Raw genomic sequence first — 20,727 nt, 5'->3', positions numbered from 1 at the left:
ACAGAATACAAAGCATTTGGTATTGATGCAGTGAAAACAGCTGACAGGGGAAGAATGTCGGGCGCTATTACTGTTCTCATGAGAAAACCAACTGCTGCCATGTAAAGCGGTCAAAAGTGTCGGAAAATGCTGTATTTTTGTTGACAGACAAATGTGTGTCTAATATTGACAAAGATATTCTAATTTCATGTGTATATATAAATCCGCCTTGTTCTACGCGGTACAATAATAGAAACACAAAATGCGGTATGACCTTATTTAATAACTCTTTAATTGAAGTAATTCCGATGTTGGACAAAGATAAACATGTTCTCATTGGAGGAGACTGGTGATTCCAGTGATCAAACAGAAGACGACATTGCTGAGATCCTAGGTGATGAAGATATCTCAGATCTAACGGCCACTATCAACGTTAACAGACAGTCTTGTGATACCACAGTAAACCCTGCAGGTAGACATTTACTAAATCTATGTGCTATTCTCGATATGTCAGTCCTGAATGGGAGATGAAGCTCCGACCTGGGATGAGGCGATTTCATATTCTTAGTGTCTCCGAGTTTACAGACATTGTAAGAATGTTGAATCGGTATCTAAAACAAGTAATACTTACACAACCGCTCTTCGTGATAAAAAGAGTATATATAAGTATTTTCCAAAGAGTAAGTGCTTCTGATTTATTCTGCGTGAACTCTCTAACTATGTAACTGGACGGAAACCAATCATATCATTGAGCAACTCATTTTATAAATATTTATAATATTGACGATTCTGTTCACGAGGCTGCTGACATATTAATTGCTGAATTATTTAAATAAACTAGTGATATCCTTGTCCCATAGCTTATAGTTATATTTAATGTATTGTTGGATGATGCTTATATACTGAACCGCAAAAAAAACGTTACCATGGATAGATATATGAGAAACCTTATTTGTCCAAACACTGTAAACATACTGTAAACATACTATGAGACATATTAAAAGTATCTCGTGTGTCCGCCATGTGCATTGATGACTGCCGTGCAACGTCGATATATGGAATGGTTGAGGCGGTTGATGAAGGCCATAGACACCTTAGCCCACACTCTGAGGAATGGCTGACGCAGTTTAGCTGCAGTTGTCGGCCTTGGTCGGTCGTCATTCAGCCGTCTTTGAATCTCGTCCCACGAGTGCTCAGTGGGATTTAAATAGGGACTGAGGGCAGGCCACTGCACGGTTCTGATGCCATTTTGCCGGAAAAAATTTCTTGCTGTTCTCGCAGTGTGGGCACGGGCGTTATCATGCTGAAACTCGTGGTTGCGTGAGGTATGGCGTGTGGTCTCAAGACTTGATCAATGTACCGACCTGCTGTGACACCATTGCCTCTCCCTGTACCGATGTTCTGGAAGACCACAGGGCCGACCCTGTGCAAGACCAATTCCACCCCACGCCATGATGCTCGGACCACCCCTCGAGTCTCTCTCAACAACACAAGCATCCGAATAACGTTCCCCGCGGCGCCGCCAGACTCTCTCTCTCTCTCTGCCATCTGCTGTTGAGATACAATAACGGCTCTCGTCTGGGAAAAGGACTCTTCTCCACTGCTGGCGGTGCCAATGCTGTTGCTGTGTTGCCCACTGAAGATGGTCCCGGCGATGACGTGGTGTCAGAATGGGTCCTCGGTGTGGCCTGTGACAGTGGAGGTGTCTGCTCGTCAATCGTTGACGCACTAATGTGTCGCTGGTGTATCCCAATGAATCTTAACGATGAACTTTTGAAACCAGCCGTTAATGATTATTACGATGCCTTAAAAGAAACTCCTATTGGTCGTGACTATTCAAAGTATACGATAGTTAGTAAAGGAATATTGTGACTGCGTGGCTCTCCGGATATTGATCTTATGAATTCTCGTACTCGTAAGCCCCTAGCCTTGTCTACGATAGCTAGTAAACACGGCATCAACACCGTTCATATTGAATTAGGTTTTGTAGACTACTCACAAGAAAAACTTTCTGCGAAGACTAGTAAGGTTCTTCAGACTGTGCGTACTGAACTCGGTGCCATAGATAAAGATAATTTCGAAGAAAGCTCAAAGCTGGCCTCAGACGGACTCGGAGAAATCTGTGATACCTTCTACGATAATTCCACGTTACAGGTACCACCATCCTTTGAGTACAATATAAGGGAATTACGAGGCCTTGACAAGGCAATGCAAACAATGCGGGGAGAACTCATCAATAACATAGCCAAGTTATCTGAACTTGACAAGCATATACCTTATGAGAAAACAAAACTTGAACAGGCAGGCGATGAATTCAGTAGACGTCGCGTTGCAGAAAGATTGCCTAACTTAGAAGACGAAAGATTGGCCCGCCTCGAAGCAGCTTCGAGTAATAGAAAGGCACGTCGTTCACAAATCAGTCGAATTCGAGAAACTATCAGTCAAGTCCTCAACGATGATACAACACTGGCCGATAAAATTAAAACATTGTTCAGAGAACAGGGTATAACCATTGCCAGTATTTTAACCGCATTGGGATTTATTATATCGACTTTTTACTCTCGCGTTAACCGGTGGCAGTGATACACCATCCACATCACCTAGTGATAAAAATGGTGTAAAAGAGTGGATAAAAAAGCATTCACAAACATTAGGACAAGCACTGGGAAAGCTCGCTGGGAAAGCCGCATCTGCAGTTCCCGGTATAATAGGGAGTATAGTTTCCTGGCTCTTGAATTTATTAGCAAAGGCCACACTTGGCTTAGTCAAAACTTGTGGGCACTGATCGTAGCAATTGCAGGGCTGTTGTGCGTATCCGCTAAAGACTATTTATCCAAATCAGTTCATTAAGAACTATTTCTCCAAATCATGAGTAAACCAGCCGCAACTCCACCTACTATAAGCGCTGTTTCTTCATCGATATGTTGTTGAGTTTTAGCGGCAACATGTGGTGGCACTTTTGGTTGTGCGTCAGTAGATGGCTGTTTCGATGACTGTAGCTTGACTATTCCCGTTTCGCCTGTGTTTGTTTGCGTTATTAATTCGGTGGTGTTAATATATGAATTTATACCTGGTTTTTGTTTATCGGTAGCAATAACAATTTTATTATTATAACCTATCACTTGACCGATCTTAAGTTCCATATTACTCGGAGACATGTATAGTCCCGGCGCATAAACGTAGTGTACTTTGGATTGAGCGTACTGTAATACATCTTGATAACGCTTTATAGAAGACTGGTGAATTAATAGCATCCTCCACGTTTGCAACAAACTGTTTTTGCGCATCGAGCGCTGTCCAAGAACCAATTATTCCCGTTCCCAAGAATTGCCCATACATAAGTTCTTATTGATTCATTAACTCTTACAACTCCTGGGCTAGTAAACTTATTTTCTGTTTTATCATACAGAAATTCATTCCAAGCGTTTGCGGTATCGTTTAGTTGCACAAATGTTGTAACCATATAAGCTAAACCACTCTTAAAACTCATAAGATCTCCTCTCCAATCGTCACTCGAAAGTTCCCAGCCATGATTAAGATTATGCAAACTTACAAAAAGATTGTTTTTCTGTAACAACTTAAATGGATCGAATGGTTGATGAGTTTCTTTTAACTAAATCATCATTTTCTTCTTTAACAGTTTTTTAGTCCGCTGTACGGAACACCTAGACCATGGTTAATTCCTTTAATACGCCAATCTTTACTCGTAGAAACATTAAATTCCTGACAAATATGTTGATACGCGAACCTATTGTACGGATTATTTATGGAATTCCACGCTCCCTACTGCGGTAATGGGGCACTAATTTCTTTAAGAAAACGTCTAATCTGATAGTACACGTGAAATGATAAAACAGACTTATTTAGTTCAAATCCGGGAGCATAAAGAGATACACCACATCCTGTTGTGGCACACCATACGGCAAAGATTAACTGGTTCTGCCAAAATTGCATCGGATTTTGGAACCAATCATGCACCATTTTATCACTAGTTGCCGTGACCCTGTATTTTTCAAAGATATCAGGGAATTCAACAAAAAAAGTAGCACCAGAGGCACTTACTAAAATCGACTGATTAGTAATGTAAGTTGATTTCATATTTAAGTTATGATATAGTATCTTTGTATATTTAATATGTATCTTACACTCCCGGGAATAACAAATGGTCAGTCTATTCAACTGCTTCATACTATCGATAACTCGGCTGGTCAACTTGAAGTCGCTCTCTGCGATGTAACGTATTACCCGCAGTAGACCAATATAAGTGCTGCGAGAAGAAATATTCAGATATTTATAAATAGAAAACAACACATTATACCTGATGGGTATTACAGTGTATGCTCACTCAATGATGAAATTTTTAAGCCTTTTGGAGCTAGTCTCACAAAAAATGAGTCAAATGGGATGCTGATTTTAAACACTGGAGAAGAGAGTATAATTCTTGCCCCGATCTTAGCAGAAGCACTTGGACCTAATATTGTAGGAATATTAATACCACCCAACAAAACATTGCAGGGAGTTAAAGTACCCGATTTAGTTCCCTATATAGAATTGTGCATCTATCTTGATCAGATCAGTACAACGGATAATATTCAACTCGAAAGTCCTTCAACTCTGCTGAGAGCTATTTCAGTCAAAGAAGAAAAATACAATGGCGATAGAAGGGAATCCTTTTCAACATTACAATATAAAAAAAATGAAGCAGGGTATTATTTCAGACCTCAAAATTTCTGCATTAGATCAAACATTAACCTGTACATATAGGATATTTGAGTGTGACACTCCATATTATAAATAATGGTTAATTCATCAGGCCCTGGAACGCATAACCTTAGTCAATGTAATACAATTGCGCTTTCTGATCCTGGAGACACAGAGGGATTCGGTAAACCCGGTACCAATGGCAAGTTATACGCTTTACACTTACAATATAATGTATACAGGCGGAAAGAAGTTACATTCACAGGTAATCTAGGAGATTTAAGTGATGTCTACGTTAGTAGACTCAATAAAAACACTTCGTACAATCTTACGATGATAATAAATGGACTATGGTCGAAGCAAAAATCGAGTGGCTACTGAATATCGTCATTACCCCACCATATGTGATGATGGGTAACTAAGATAATAAATAGTGGGGTCGTACTAGGAGCTTATATCCCATCAAAACGAAAAAGTGTGTTAGTCTCTCCCCTGCCAGAAAACCCAGGTCATGTTATTGAGTCGTCCGGCAGTAAAAAATGTTAGTTTAAATTTGGTTACTGAATTCAATGATATTAAACATAACTTGAATGCTATACCTGCTCTTTCTACAATTATTATTGGAGTCTTGTTTGGAGATGTGTAGCAGGGCGTGGAGTCGTCCCACAGATGACATCCTTACCTTGTCAGCTTGCTGACGGGGTTAACCTCTTTGGTCATGTGGACAAGGCGTCCGACCTCTGATCAGAAGGTCCGTGGTTCGAATCCCATCACGGGACTCGGAAATTTTATGGCCGCTACATTGGCGCCCAACGTGGGGCTGAGCACGTTCATATTAAATTTGAGCAAAATAAGCCTCAGTACCCTACTATGCGGCCCGGGACGTGCCTTCTGTTGACGGGGGAGTATGTAGCAGGGCGTGGAGTCGTCCCACACATGACATCCTTACCTTTTCAGCTTGCTGACGGGGTTAACCTCTTTGGTCATGTGGACAAGGCGTCCGACCTCTGATCAGAAGGTCCGTGGTTCGAATCCCATCACGGGACTCGGAAATTGTATGGCCGCTACAGATGCACCAGAAGATGCCTTCGAGATATTACCAGGTCTATCAATTAAATGGCTTAAGATACACGAGCGTCGACGTTGCAGTATTATTTATATGGGAGCATCACCCGTTGCAACCCTTGAGGGGGTCCAAGTTAATAAAAGTAATAGCATTTCTCTTACTAAGATATTTATGCCGCATAATATACATTTAATTAGGTTGATGTATACTCTCAAAACATTGAAGCAAGACCAATTTAAGACTAATATATGATATAATAATATACAATATGGGTTTATATCCGGTGCTCGATGAAGCATCTGAAAAGATGGATACTGTTGATGGATATCGTACTTGACACGGAAGTAGCCGCCGGAGTCCCAGGACTGGCCGGAATAGCGATAAAATTTATTTCTCGTAAGTTGCAAAAGAAAGCATTAAAACATGATAATATTCGGATACTTGCCGAAGCAAAGTTGAACAGCATTGAGGATATTTCAACAGTACTGGCTGATTGTAAGATACCAGAGGAAGAGTCTCGTTTAGTGTTGTCAGAACTAACCAAATACAATACAATGAAGCAGGAGATTCGATCAAATTCTCATAAGACCAAAGGTATTAGCGAAGACGAGAAAAAAAGTTCATAGAACAGGGGAGACAACAAGCACGTCAATTATTCCGTGCCAAAACCAAAGAACTGGTTGGAGATTAAAAATAGATTGTTTTCTGTCGTTGGATCACACCACAATAATTTAGACGAATGATTACATAAGTATATAATAATGGAGAATTACAAGCCAATCAAATGGCGAGAATTACCACAGGGTATATATTATATCACTGATGTCAAGCCAACCAAATACGGTCATCAATTGTTTCTTTCCAATTTCGAAAAAGAGTATATAGTCTGGTATCCTAGTAAAATGAACGAAGAACTTTGTAAAAATGTTGAATATAACTTTGTTCAAAATAATGGTATGCGTATGAGTAAAAATAATAGAGAATATTTTCCTTACAATTTAGTTTAATATCATGACGATGGTTGAATCGCATCATCATTTTTACATAAAAACTTCCATCTGTAGTAGCAGTATAGGTATATAAATCTGGCTCCAGTGGGGTTGCGTCAGACCCATCATTACCTATAATACTGGACAAGGTAATGTTAAATTTTAGAAACTTTGACAAAAAATTACCCAGATATTCAAATGACAACTTTTTATGCAATGTTACTTGGGATGACGTTTCTTTTGCGGTTCAGTATATTTACCGGAGTCGTGGTCAATTGGAATAATTGTTCCATTACACAAGCATTGAGATCCACATTGTCTTACTTACATGTACTTACTTACTTACTTACTTATATTGGAGATTTTACGTGCGCTTTCCGACTGCAAGCGTATGTCGCACACGGTACACATTGTCCATCCAACTACAGAGGTATATCAACTCTAAGTGTAGCTCGGTTGCTTCGTCATGTTCATACAAACAATGGCGGGTGTGGCTTCAAGAAAAAAAAATGAATGGGAGGGTGGAGCGTGACGTCACACGGTAAATCCGTTGAAGGGAATTGACTATTTGACCATTATTGAACGATAGAAAAGCGCCAGTTAGCAAGTTTTCTGTTGTCCCTAATACTTGCATTAGAAGCTCTTAATCCTCCAAAATGTGTCCCCTATCACTGCAGGGAGAACAAACCAGGAGGGGCGCAGCCATGCACTGTTTTATTGTACGATAAACAACGCATTATTATGTTATGCTGTAGCATAATAGTAGCCGTTTTCGCTTCAGGCGAGGTGACGTTATCGCTCGGTGAAGTTTTGCTGAGCTGCCGTTTTAGCTATATCCCACCACGAGTCGTTTATTTCTTATGAGATATCAACATTATGTACAGTCACTTTAAGGATGATGATACTAGCTTTACAACGTCTAAAATGTACAAGCTTTAAAACGATTTACCCGTATTTACATCATGATGACTCCCTCAATAGAATCCTATATCGGCATTTTATGCACAGGTGGGTATTTCCTGCATATTATCATATTCCCCTCACGTCGATTACCTGTATCTTTTCTGAGGATTGTTTTGTATCTTTTCACGTGTTTCCTCTGTATCATTATGGGCATAATAGATATGTAAATCCTCATGATCCTCACTATATCTACACACGGGCATAACCATATGAGGCAACATTACCATAAAAGTTTCTTACAACACCTTTATTTCAAGTCAGAGGCCACAGGCCCATAGAACATAACATTACAGAAATACAATTACTGATAATGTGACTTATACAGTTTCATTGCATTCAATATGAATATTGATAGCTGTACAATAGCAGGTTCATGAGTAGATGACATCAGGCGAACAAAGGATTCCAGTGACGGACTTACCAAGTATTTAGGATCAATTTATCGATATCTTAAATATAGTTTCTTAGTTGTTAAGAATAAATTCAAAAGCAACACACTGACCGTCTTTTTCATGTGGCGCGAGGTGAGCGCTTCCTGTAGTTTACAACGCGCTGCCCTCTGTGAAATGCTTCGAGTGTGGTGACATGCTCCGAGAGGCTATGTGGGGAGGATTTCTCACCACCACAGTACTTATCACCGGTGTCTTCGCTCACTGCCTACAACCAGAGACCATAATCTATTATATGGTCTCTGTTACAATTTAGGGGCACACAATTGCAAAACCTTCATCCCTATACCGCAATGAACTGATCCAGTCAGCAGTAACAAAATAACATACAAAATAATTTGGACTAGTCCACAATTAATTATAGGTGTGCATTTTTCAATGTGTATATGTTACAGGAAATATGAATAATCAGGGAATATGTGTATTCCCTGAAATTTTCAGGGAATATATTTAATGTCTGATTCACTCAGGGAATATACATATCCCTAAATTTTTCAGGTATTATACATATTCCCTGATTGAGCATCATGTTTGTTAGACATATTCCCTGAAATTATTTTTGAGGCTCTTGATAAAACTTGATTAAAAAAAATCGAGAAATAAATTTATTTGACATGACAACAAATACCTTTCACTTAACTTAACAATTAGTCTTAACTGTAATCAAAACATAGGATAGAAATGAGATTAAAATACTCAATATGAATACGACAACCCCTCCTCTCAAGCATCAGTGGATTTCAAGTTTGGCTATATAAGAGCCTCAAAAGTAATTTCAGGGAATATGTCTAAAATACTTGTTGTAAAATCAGGGAATATGTGTAATACCTGAAAATTTTAGGGATTATGTATATTCCCTGAGTGAGTCTTGCTTGACAACGGTATAGGGATCTATACCGAAACGTCGCTTTTCCCCTCTACACAGCATAACACGATGTTCGATATTTCAAGGATTCACTTTGTTTGGTTGTCTCGAAACCCGGATAACTCGAACGTTTTTTTTCAGGTCCCCACGAGCTCGACACAAGGACTATATATCTATATCATGAGGTTTCAGTCAACTAATCTTCACTGTGGTTGTTTTTCTTATATTTGTATTACCATTGGAGTGGGCATCTTCAGGTAAACCTATATGTCTGTTTTAATAAGTAAGTGAGTATTGTTTTACGTCACTTTTAGCAATATGCCAGCAATATCACGGCGGGGGACACCAGAAATGGGCTTCACACATTGTACCCATGTGGGTAATCAAACCCTGAGGGTTAAGGGGTAGCTAGACACTAGTAAACAATCCTTGACGCAATATGCGACTACAAGGCATCGGGAGGTCAAACTGCATATCATTGTTCCCTAATGGCGATCTTCGTTAGATTATTTCCTGGCCGCCGTGATGTAGCTGGAATATTGATGACTTCATGTACTAACCCGGGTCCCAAGGTAGTGTTTATTATGTATTAACAATATTAATTATAGTTAATAATAAATGGATATTTATGATGAACTATATCCTAAGTTTGAGCATGCCCAAAGCGCTGCAATATACCAATGTGTGAAAAGTATGCTCAACCGCAAAAGAAACGCAAGTTGTACATAAAATGCGAACAACATTTAGACCATAAAAGATATGTAGATAGTATTAAGAATTGATAACAGAGAAAACATTTGATAACAAATGGGCGTTGATTGTTTGATGACAACCATCCGTGTTTTTTTAATAATCCTCCCGAAATCAGGGTACCCCAAACAGAAAATTGATAAGTGTCCGTCGTGACGATACATCATTCTTGACATATTCATCACGAAATTAGCAGTTGTAGCGAATGTAGCGAATTTCAGGATGAACTATTTCCAGGGGTGCTGAACTATTTTCTTTTTTGTATGCATAATATACTTAAAAAATATTATGCTTGAAAAGTTATGTGGGTTGTTTTGTTTACAAGCATAGTGCACCAATTTCTTTAATTAGTTGTTGATTGTTTTTATCTTCGGCCCGTTTCAATATGCATGTGAGAAAATTCGGAACTTATGAGAATACATCGAGCACTATTATAGTGTGTCTGTGTGTGTCTAGTACCCACACTTATCTGTGTCTGTGTATGTCTGGAGCACACTCTTACTTGTGCCTAAAAGCGTGGCCAAGAGCGTGGCCAAGAGCGTCCAGCTAGGTACTGATTGTTGTAAGAACTATATTGCCAGCTGGATGGAAGTATATAATCATAGAAAGTACTTGTAATATGTATAAGGAAATATAGAATGTTTTGTCTCGATTCTTGAACCATCAATATGGGAACATGTTACATACACAACACTTCCATAAATATTCATTGATACATGTACAGTGTGACTAATGTGAACTTCTGTGAAGACCTTGTCTCAATCAACTGAAAAAGCGATCTCGGCTTAGTGTCATAAACATAAACCAAAAAAGGACGTGTATTCTAGATGCAGATTCTCGGTTTCAAGGCCCCGCCACCCCACCCCACCCTACCCCACCCCACCCCACCCCACCCCACCCCACATACCCCATAATACTTCCATAAATATTCATTGATACATGTAGAGTGTGACCTCACCCTCACCCCACCTCACCCCCACCCCTCGGGTTTTGTTGAGAATGTAAACACTCTGGGTCGGGTATCGTATTTATACATCCTCAACTTAACCCGAGGGGTGTGGTTTATACTTAACGAATGGCCTTTTCTAGCTCCATTTAGAACTCGTACGGACGATAATAGATAAAACCACACCCTGAGGATGTATGCTTTCACCGCTGCTGTTTTCTATGTACAAAGACGAACTAGTAAATGTTATGAAGAGTGATGGCACTGGTGGTATCTTCATTGATTGTGATATTGATGAAATATTTTTGCTTTTATTTGCAGATGATGTGTCCATACTTGCTGATTCTATTATAAATCTGCAAAACAAAATAACTAGTTTAGAAAGATACTGCTATAAATGGGGACTAACAGTAAACATTCATAAGAGTAAAGTTATGGTATTTAAACATGGAGGGCCTCTATCCCAATATGAAAAATGGTTTATTAATGGTGAACAGCTTGAAGTGGTGTCATACTATAAATATCTTGGTATTCTGATTTCATGTAGGAATATGTTTACTCAAGCATGAGTGACTTAAGTTAAACAGGCAAACAAGGCTCCAGTGCCAATTAAAAGAATGATGGTACAATATCCAGACGTAAACGTTGATACATACTATAAAATCTTTGATTGTAAAATGTTACCCATTTTGCTATATGGTGCGGAAATATGGTGTACAGAAGTAAGAAAAAGCATTGGAATTATACAAACTAAATTTTGTAAATATGCTTTGACAATAGGATACAAATCTTCAAATGCTGCTGTATTAGGTGAACTTGGAAGAACGAGAATGTATGAACATGGTGTTGTGAAAATAATTAAGTACTGGATTAAACTATTAAGAATGCCTCTGGGTAAATATCCAAAACATTGCTATTTCATGCTGTGTAAATATGATGAATTAGGTTAAAAAAATTGGGTTTCATTTGTAAGATATACATTGTTTAGTTATGGTTTCGGTTATGTATGGTTGATGCAAGATGTCGGAGATGTTTTTATTTATACATTTAAGGAAAGAACAAGAGATTTGTTTATGCAAGTATGGTCAGATTGTATATCTAATTCACCAAGGCTAGATTTATATTGCACTTACAAATCCTTACTACAACCTGAAAAATATCGATTAAGACTGTAAATTTAAGAAGATCTTTAACAAAATTTAGATGTTGTTTAAATGATTTTAAAATACATAAATATAGAATGTCTAGTGACCATGACTTTGCTGACAGTCTATGCACTTTCTGTAAAGAAGACTTAGATGATGAATACCATGCACTATTTATATGTCCAGCTTATACTAACTTAAGGATAAGGTATTTGCCCTCGTATTATTATCAATATCCTACCATGCACAAGTTTGTATTGTTACTCACAACAAATGACGACAACATTTTATTTCAGCTAGCTCTTTATTTAGATAAAATGTTTAAACTTAGAAATTCCAAAGCCAATATTAACTGAAGCGCTCTGTCACAATATGTCAAATATTATCCAACCATCTGTACAATTGGCCTCATGGCCAGACTATACGAAATAAATTCTGTTCTATTCTGCCCGACACAAACACAATCTCTCCTTGTACCATCTGCTGCACAGTGTGTTTGGGTCGATCAAGTCAATCAGTATGTAAGGAATTGCTGTATGTGTTCGAGATCAAATTTCCATAATGTTATAGATTATGTTGAAAACATAATTTCTCAATTACAGCTCATATGTACATTAAGGAAGGTTTAGGAAATTGGATTTGACAAAGATTGAACTGCCCGTGTGAAGGGCATGTTGTCTGATCACAATTGGTTGTATATTGGAGTCGTTTAAATCATTACCTGCCATGTAGATACGTAATAGTATATCTTATCCGATTAACACGTGCTGGATATTGGCAGAGAAGAATGACTTTCGTCGAATGAAATCTGATACGTTAATGAAAACGTAGAAAGCTCGGTTCTTTGCAAGCTGTTCGAAACCGTTTGCATTTCGAGAGGTCTTTTACTCCAACCTTTAACTTGCACCGATTAACTTGAACTATGGCGTCCCTGCTAATATACACTGACGGATTCTACAACACATTCAGATGAGTTGATATGAATAAAAGAAACGAACATTGTTTCCTTCAGTTAATGCATCTTGTGATCAAACATTCAACCAGTTACCGAGATTTGCTTACTCATCTTTGCCTCAACAGAGTCCACAATATTCATCAATCCAGTCATCATCTAGTAGCGTATCTAGAGGAGGGGTTCTGGGGGTCACCACTCCCCCTCCCTCTTTAAGTGTAAAAACTCCTACCACGATATATAAAAATGTTGATTTTTCTGTTAAAATAAAATCAATAATTGTTCACATATTGTTTTTGTGATTCTTGGGATAGGCGTTCGGGCAGCCCCCCAACACACATACACACACACTGAAGGTTGAAGCTACAAATGGCCAATGTAGACCCCGACGCTCCCCCCAAATTAATAGCAAAATTGTATTGGTCTGCATGGATTGGGATTCATTTGTGTGGAAAGAATGAGGTACTGCGGAAAGATGGTGAAAATTCGCAAAAGCACAACCACATGAGAGCCTGGTGCCGAAACACACCAACATGACGTTCACGTGCACCATCACTTGTTGGGCTATAAACGTTCGCTTTCGTTTGCATGCAATCACAATCTTACAGCAAATGAACAGCGAAAACATGCCACGACTGACGGAAGGCCAACTGCAAACAGCTGTGGACAGGTTTTTTTCCAAGTAGCACCAAGCACCATTCCAAGACTGTAGAACTGTTTTCAGACACACAGGACAACACGTGACTTTTCCAGATCCGTTTGACCACGTATCACTACTAGAGCACAGGACAGGTTCATACAGCGACGTCACTTACGTGAAAGAACCACCATGTCCACCTCTGCAACTACAACAGAACCAGGACTGCGTAGGATATCAGCCAGATATGCAGGCAGGGTGGGTGAATATTACCCAGGCCACATTCAAGATCTGATTGCTTCCATGAGACGACGATGGCAGTCAGTTTTGGCTTCTAATGGTGGCCATACGAGATCTTGAGAACAGATGACCTTCACTTTGAAAATCTACTGTGCCATGTGTGCCATATGGAACCTCAGTAATTTAAAATTAATAACTTCAGCTCCTTCCTAGGAAGACACCCTATGAATATTCATGAGCCTAGTGTTATGCTAACAGACAAGCATGACGTCACAATGAGAACGGAGTCATTATGCATGAATGTTAAGAATGTGAAGAATGCGACTTTTGTTAAAATGTCTTAGCCTAGGAATTCTTTAGGAATGCCATTTAAGCTATTTGGAATGTCGTCCGGATAGATTCCGTTCGATACATACTAGAATCATCATCAAGTGGAATATCACCCACCGTGAAATTCAAAATGGCTACCATAGGTGTTCATAGAAAAACTTGAAACATCTTATTTCTTTATAATTTCATTATTTTTGGGTTTTTAAGCATTGTTGCTATTATCCCACTCATCAACTACATTGACATAATCTGCCACCTTATCTCAATAAGCAATTTTCGTCAAAATTGGTTTTTGGGGGGTGGGTTAACATTGTATACAATATCTCAGCCCCTATTTAATATATTTTCATTTTGTTTTCTGTATTGGATAGCAGAATGGTTAAACCAGATTGTGACATGCAGTTATTGTGGTTTTATTGCCAAAAATCAATGGAATTAGTGTTTTACATACTCAAACGATTTGAAAAAAAAAGAAAAAAGATGAAGATTTTTATCAATTATTTCACTGAGAATTAGAATAACAGTTAAATGAAACAAAGTGTTTGCCAAATTCATATAACCGAACATATGACCTGTAATCGAAGGCATAACTTGTATATTTTAATGACTTAAAAAATGTTTTTCACCCCTGGCCAACTGACTATTTGTGTCAATACCAGTGCAAAGACTATCGAAATGATCACTCCAAAACTCCCCTTTGGGTAACAGAGAAAGAAAACATGTTGTCAAAATGTTGAATTAGAACGAGTGTTTACATGAATAAAATACTCTTCTTATCACTGTCTGATTGTTTTGTGATTATTGCTTATCATCCAAGAATATGGCAATTGTGAAAAGTACAGCCTATACTGAAATCTAAATGAAAAGACCTGCAGGGACTCTCCACTCTCTCTGACAGAGGACGTGAACATATCACTTCTCATACGACAGCATCCTTTCCTATACTAACAACAATGGAACGGAACTATACATTCCGGATCCCGAGAAATTTATCCAGTATTTTGAAAATAGAACGAGATAGACATTCCAAACTGTACTAAAGAAAGGTCGTCTAAATCAAATATGATACCCATCGTAGCGAAACAGAGAGCTGGTACTCCGAACATAGAAGTGACATCACACAATCGAGACATAGTGGAAAGAAGCGAAGCTGCACATGAGAGGAATTTGGCCATGAAACGTAATGCTGGAGCAAGATTGTTAAATCTAAGAAAATTCGATTAGTTAACAATATTAAAGCTATCCAGTCCACAAACATATCAGCAGTTGGTACACGGGACATTTTTGTTGATCCATAATGTCTGTACTGACTCAGAAGACTAAAGGAAGCGTAACCATTTAGACCTATTCGAGATGCCACCTTATTTCAAATGCCCATTGTATTCAATAAACTGTGTTTTTGTCATGTATTGAAGTATAAACTATTTAATCTGCTTACACATACTCATATTTTCTAATGACGACGGACTATAAAACATTGAAAACACATTTATTCAAACCATTTTCAGCGGAAGAAGCTGTGAGGGGAAGACGCCTTAAGATGGACATGGGTAAAAGTCCAGCTATCTGTCCAGGGATATATTTGGAACTACTGTACGCCCATAACTAAGACAAGCAAATGAAAATGTAGACAGAATAGAAATAACATGAAGAAGACCAAACAAAGAAAATCAACCCGAGGACCACCTACATTCAAAGTAAAATCTACGATACAATCTTTCCTTCAGAGGATCAAGGATCAGATGAAAAGCACTTGTAAGGCATCAGAGAGTAGGAGGAACCATGCTCTGCATGTAGAAATTAATGTTGAGATGCCATGCCATGCTCAAACATAAGACAACTGTTCATCTGCCACTACCACAACCAGCACCACCCTAAATAGCAGACACGTCATACTGAGACCCAGTGTTACAGTAGTCACCATGGAGTCAACATCTTGTCCAGAATGGAGGAAACACTTTTCCAGATATGATAATATGATGAGACACAGAAGACAGATGCATCAGGCCCTTCACCCTCCTTCTCCTCCTCACACCCTCCTACTACTCCCCCTCCCCCTCTCTTCAACAGATACATAATACTGCTCTACCATTCAATGTTTCTATTCCTTCTAATGCGGTCTTGGTTGGGCCAAGTGGTTGTGGAAAGACTGTTTGTTTATCAGATACAGCACAGACGACTCATCAAACCAGTACCTAACAACATCATATGGTGTTACACTGTGTGACAACTTCTTTATGATACTATTAATAAAACTATACCATATCTGACATTTATCAAAGGCATTCCTTCCAATCTACAGGGTGAGCATTTTTTTTATACCTGGAACAACAACATGAGTGTTTTAGATGACTTGCTTTCTGCATATATCAACTGTTTACACATACCACCCATCACAAAAATGTGATTAATGTTCCGTTGTTGCAAAACCTAATTCCTAGAGGTTAAGAGTCACTTGACATTGCTCTGATTTCATGTCCGTATATAACGAAGCAGTGCCAACACCCTTATGGATTCTAACTGTAGACCTAAGACCTTAGAGTAGTGGAAAGGGACGACTACAACCTAATATTTTAACAATGAATTTGGACGAAAGCAAACAAACCCGTCAACACAACGCGATTTGACCCCTAACAACAGTGCTGTAAAAGCGCTGATTCAACCAAGTAGCACTCAGATGTACGGAAACTCTCACCAACATCACACCACTACATCAGCACGTGAGGCAAACGTCAACAGTAATAATTGTGATGACATAGCGAGTGACTCTTCTGACGACGACACAAGTCACCAATTCATGGCTACTGCTTGTACCGATTGAGGGGTCTTGATAGGCAACAGCATCACATCAGGACGTGGTGCCCCGAGAACAAATTGAAGTCGTTAAGAAAACGTGCCAGGTATCGGCATTGCCTAAAAGTCGGGCCGGGCCGGGCCAAGACGGGCCAAAGTGTTATTGGCTAATTACTTCATTATCGGCGATCATACCTACATATTACTGATGCAACATACACACATGACATTAATGAACAATCACCAACCAAAAACGTGAAACATAATTAGGTATTTCGGAGTAAATCGCTTGAAATCCAGAAAGTGGAGCTGTGTGTAAGCGTCGCTGATCTAGGTAACATGTAAAAGAGCAATCGTTAAACGAAATAAGATTTGAAACGTATCAAATACTTTTAGCTATCGCGATACAAATTTCCATCTGTCGGCATAGCGTTTATATTTATAGGATAGGACTATTTCTATGTAAATACCACTTAATAATGTCACTGTTCATCGTGTATAAAGCAGACACGTTGGTTAAAGTAGACCTCTTCTCCCCATACTCTCAACAGGCTCACAAGTGTTCGGTCCGACTTGGCCCGGGCTGTCAAAATCAACTTAAACCTCACAGATGTAACATGAAATGGATTCACACCTATAGATTAGTATTATATCTACCTAAATATCTCTTTATAGTGTCTCAGATCGCGGTTTTAAAAGAAAACAAGGTGCTCAAAGTGAAGCCCTTTTCCCTCTACATAGTCTCTATCAGAAGTGTTTGGCTTGTGCTCGGTCCGACTTGTCCCGGGCTGTCAAAATCAATTATACACACAGATGTATCATCAAATGTGTTAATATCTGTAGCTTAGTATAGTATCTACCTATAAAACACTTTATAATGTCACAGTACATCGTATTTAAAGAAAACAAGGTGCTCAAAGTAAAGCCCTTTCCCCTCTACATTCTCGACATACTCTCTATCAAAAGTGTTTGGCTTGTGGTGGGTCCGACTTGGTCCGGGCTGTCAAAATCAAGTCTAAACACACAGATGTATCATCAATGTAGAGGGAAAAGGGCATCACTTTGAGCACCAAGTTTTCTTTACATACCGCGATCTGAGACACTATAAAGTGGTATATAGGTAGATATTATATTATTTTCTCTTGGAACATCTATAAGATGTACAGCTACATGTATTTACCAAAAGGAAGAATCTACGTTTTTACTTCATTAAATAAACATTCACTCATTGAACATCTCCAACAGTTTTGTCCATGTTGAGATCCACTGAAATGGTTAGTTCACTTGTTACATTTATATAGAACAGAACGATATTTGTGATTAAATATGATTGTGGATACATTTACCTTGGCTATATTTTAAAATTCAACAATAGCTTGCGTGTGGTTTGTTTGGAAGCATAAAATCAACTATTGTAAAAACCATTTGTGTGTGTTAATATATATGTTTTTTAAAGGAAGTGGAGTTTGAATAAATAATTATTTGTGTGTTCACAAACCCCTATCATGTAATTATATTTTCCTGAATAACATGTTGTTTGCATTTAAAATAAATGTCCCTGTTCACCTATGTCGAAAGTCAATAAGCTTAATAAAACTGAGCAACAGACTGTGTATTATAGATCCATAGAAATACGATTGCATAGACGATCAATTCAGAATACAACAGATGAGATAAGATTACATGCATCCAATCAACCAAGTCAGCGAGCCTGACAACCAACCCGATCCCGTTATTCGCCTCTAACGACAACCATAGTCACCTTTTAATACAAGCATTGGTTGCTGAAGATCTGTTCTAACCCTGATCTTCACAGGTCCAAATCTATATGTATTTTTATAGTGAGGCGGTCGTGTTAGGAGAATAGGTTCGAGAGTTCGGTACACACATTCTGGCATGCTTTTGATGGTACACAAAACGTAAGCTTTACCTCGAACATGCTAGTTCCGGTCACAAAATATATGCTTTATCTTTTACTGATTTTGTACTAATAACATTACAACGTTTCTCAAAGTTACAGACTCCAAGGATTCATTAAAGTGCATTTTAAGCACCTAAAATTGACAACTAACACCCTGATCGCAAAACTCCTAACGATTTTTACTAAAAATAGATACGAAAACTTTTGCTGAACCCGAGATTTGAATGACTGATAAATCCGTACTTTCTTGTGTTCTCATACATAAAACAGCAGTGTAAACATGATCTAACATGGCTTAATGTGGAATGTGTCTAGGATTGTAAACTGTCCATATTATTCCAACTTGTATGCATACACATGTGTCATGTCTTTATTTGGTTTTGTGTCTCTACGCGCAAACATATGTGGCAAGATACACCTTCCAGGATAGTGGACGATGTGGACACTGACGAACATTTCTACATGTCCAAACATTCCCAATCAGACAGAATCATATGCTTTCTGAAAGTCAATCCAGCACATCGTTGTTGTCATTGTCGTTTTTGTCGTCTACGTCATCATTATCCTTCAAGGATAGTGGACGGTATGGACACTGGAATATTTCGAATATTTGGAAATGTGTGTATTTTAATTAATATAAACACTATTTTAAGCGTCAGGAAACGGGATTTTTCTTGTCATGAATGGCGAGTATAACAACTTGGGAAGCTAGCTTGACATTTCGTTAGTACGGTCCTTATACTGTCTTTGCCTTGTTTCTCCTGAAGCTCATTGGTTTCAAAAGAAACAGATAAATCGGTCATACAATGCTTTCATTGGATTTATCAAAAAGGACCATATCAGGTTTGTTCGCTTGGATACGTCTGACTCTGTATGTGGGCGTATTCCAAAGAATTTTATATGTAATTATCATTTCCCACGACGCCCTCTGCATATTCTGGGTCGTACCATTGATGGTCTCGGAGTCAAAACCACACATTACGGTAACAAGAGGATCGAACCATGCCAAAGATACTGTGTTTGTGTCAAGCTGGACATCAACTTTGACACAAAATCACACATTGACGTTTTCGAGTGGCAAGTGACTGGTTCTGGGTCGATTTGATATGGCACTTCGCTTGATTGACACTCATTTCTGTACCGTCCAGCACCATCAACAAAATAAACATTAACATTGATATTCAGTACTGCATCAATGGGTGGTTTAGGAAAATCCATTGAATGACTTGTTTTCAGTCTTGACATGCTTCTCAAGAGGATCTTCAGATAAATAAATATGTGCAATAGTGCACGATTAAATTCAATCATGAAAGACCTCCTTGTTAATCACAACATAGACGTTAAAATATGGTGATCATCCTCATCATAAACAACTATCATCATCATTATCATTAGAATGTTTATGTTCCCGTCACAGTACATCGTATTTAAAGAAAACAAGGTATAGATATAAACACATTTGATGATACATCCGTGAGTTTAAAGTTGATTTTGACAGCCCGGGCCAAGTCGGAACCAACACAAGCCAAACGCTTTTGATAGAGACTATGTTGAGAATGTAGAGGGAAAAGGGCTTCACTTTGAGCCCCTTGTTTTCTTTAAATACGATGTACCGTGACATTATAAAGTGGTATATACGTAGATGTAATATTAATCTATAGATGTAAACACATTTGAAGATAGATTTTTGTGTTTGTAGAAGATTTTGACAGCCCGGACCAAGTCGGACCTAACACAAGCCAAACACTTCTGATAGAGACTATGTCTAGGATGTAGAGGGAAAAGGGCTTCACTTTGAGCCCCTTGTTTTCTTTAAAGACGATGTACTGATACATTAAAAAGTGGTATATAGGTAGATATAACACTAATCTATAGATGTAAACACATTTGAATATACATCTGTGTGTTTAAAGTACATTTTGACAGCCCGGACCAAGTCGGACCTAACACAAGCCAAACACTTCTGATAGAGAGTATGTTGAGAATGTAGAGGGAAAAGGG

General features: G+C 38.5%; 1 protein-coding gene across 3 annotated transcripts in view; it reads right to left on the bottom strand.

Annotated features, from left to right (window-relative positions):
• The window catches only part of LOC124145796, a 79,561-nt gene that overhangs the window by 11,969 nt on the left and 46,865 nt on the right, over window positions 1-20,727 (bottom strand). Inside the window, exon 2 of one of the 3 annotated variants that reach the window (XM_048386580.1) lies at window positions 8,201-8,355. The exons of the other annotated variants lie outside the window; for them this stretch is intronic. Within the exon in view, the coding sequence (XP_048242537.1) occupies window positions 8,201-8,212 (12 nt within the window). The 5' untranslated portion in view covers window positions 8,213-8,355. The remainder of the gene's footprint in view (window positions 1-8,200; window positions 8,356-20,727) is intronic. 3 annotated transcript variants of the gene reach the window in all.

Source organism: Haliotis rufescens, unplaced genomic scaffold (assembly GCF_023055435.1).
Source record: "Haliotis rufescens isolate VD_foot unplaced genomic scaffold, xgHalRufe1.0.p SCAF_6, whole genome shotgun sequence".
In the NCBI taxonomy this organism is placed as follows: Eukaryota; Metazoa; Mollusca; class Gastropoda; order Lepetellida; family Haliotidae; genus Haliotis; species Haliotis rufescens.
This window is presented reverse-complemented; position numbering and strand designations above follow the sequence as displayed.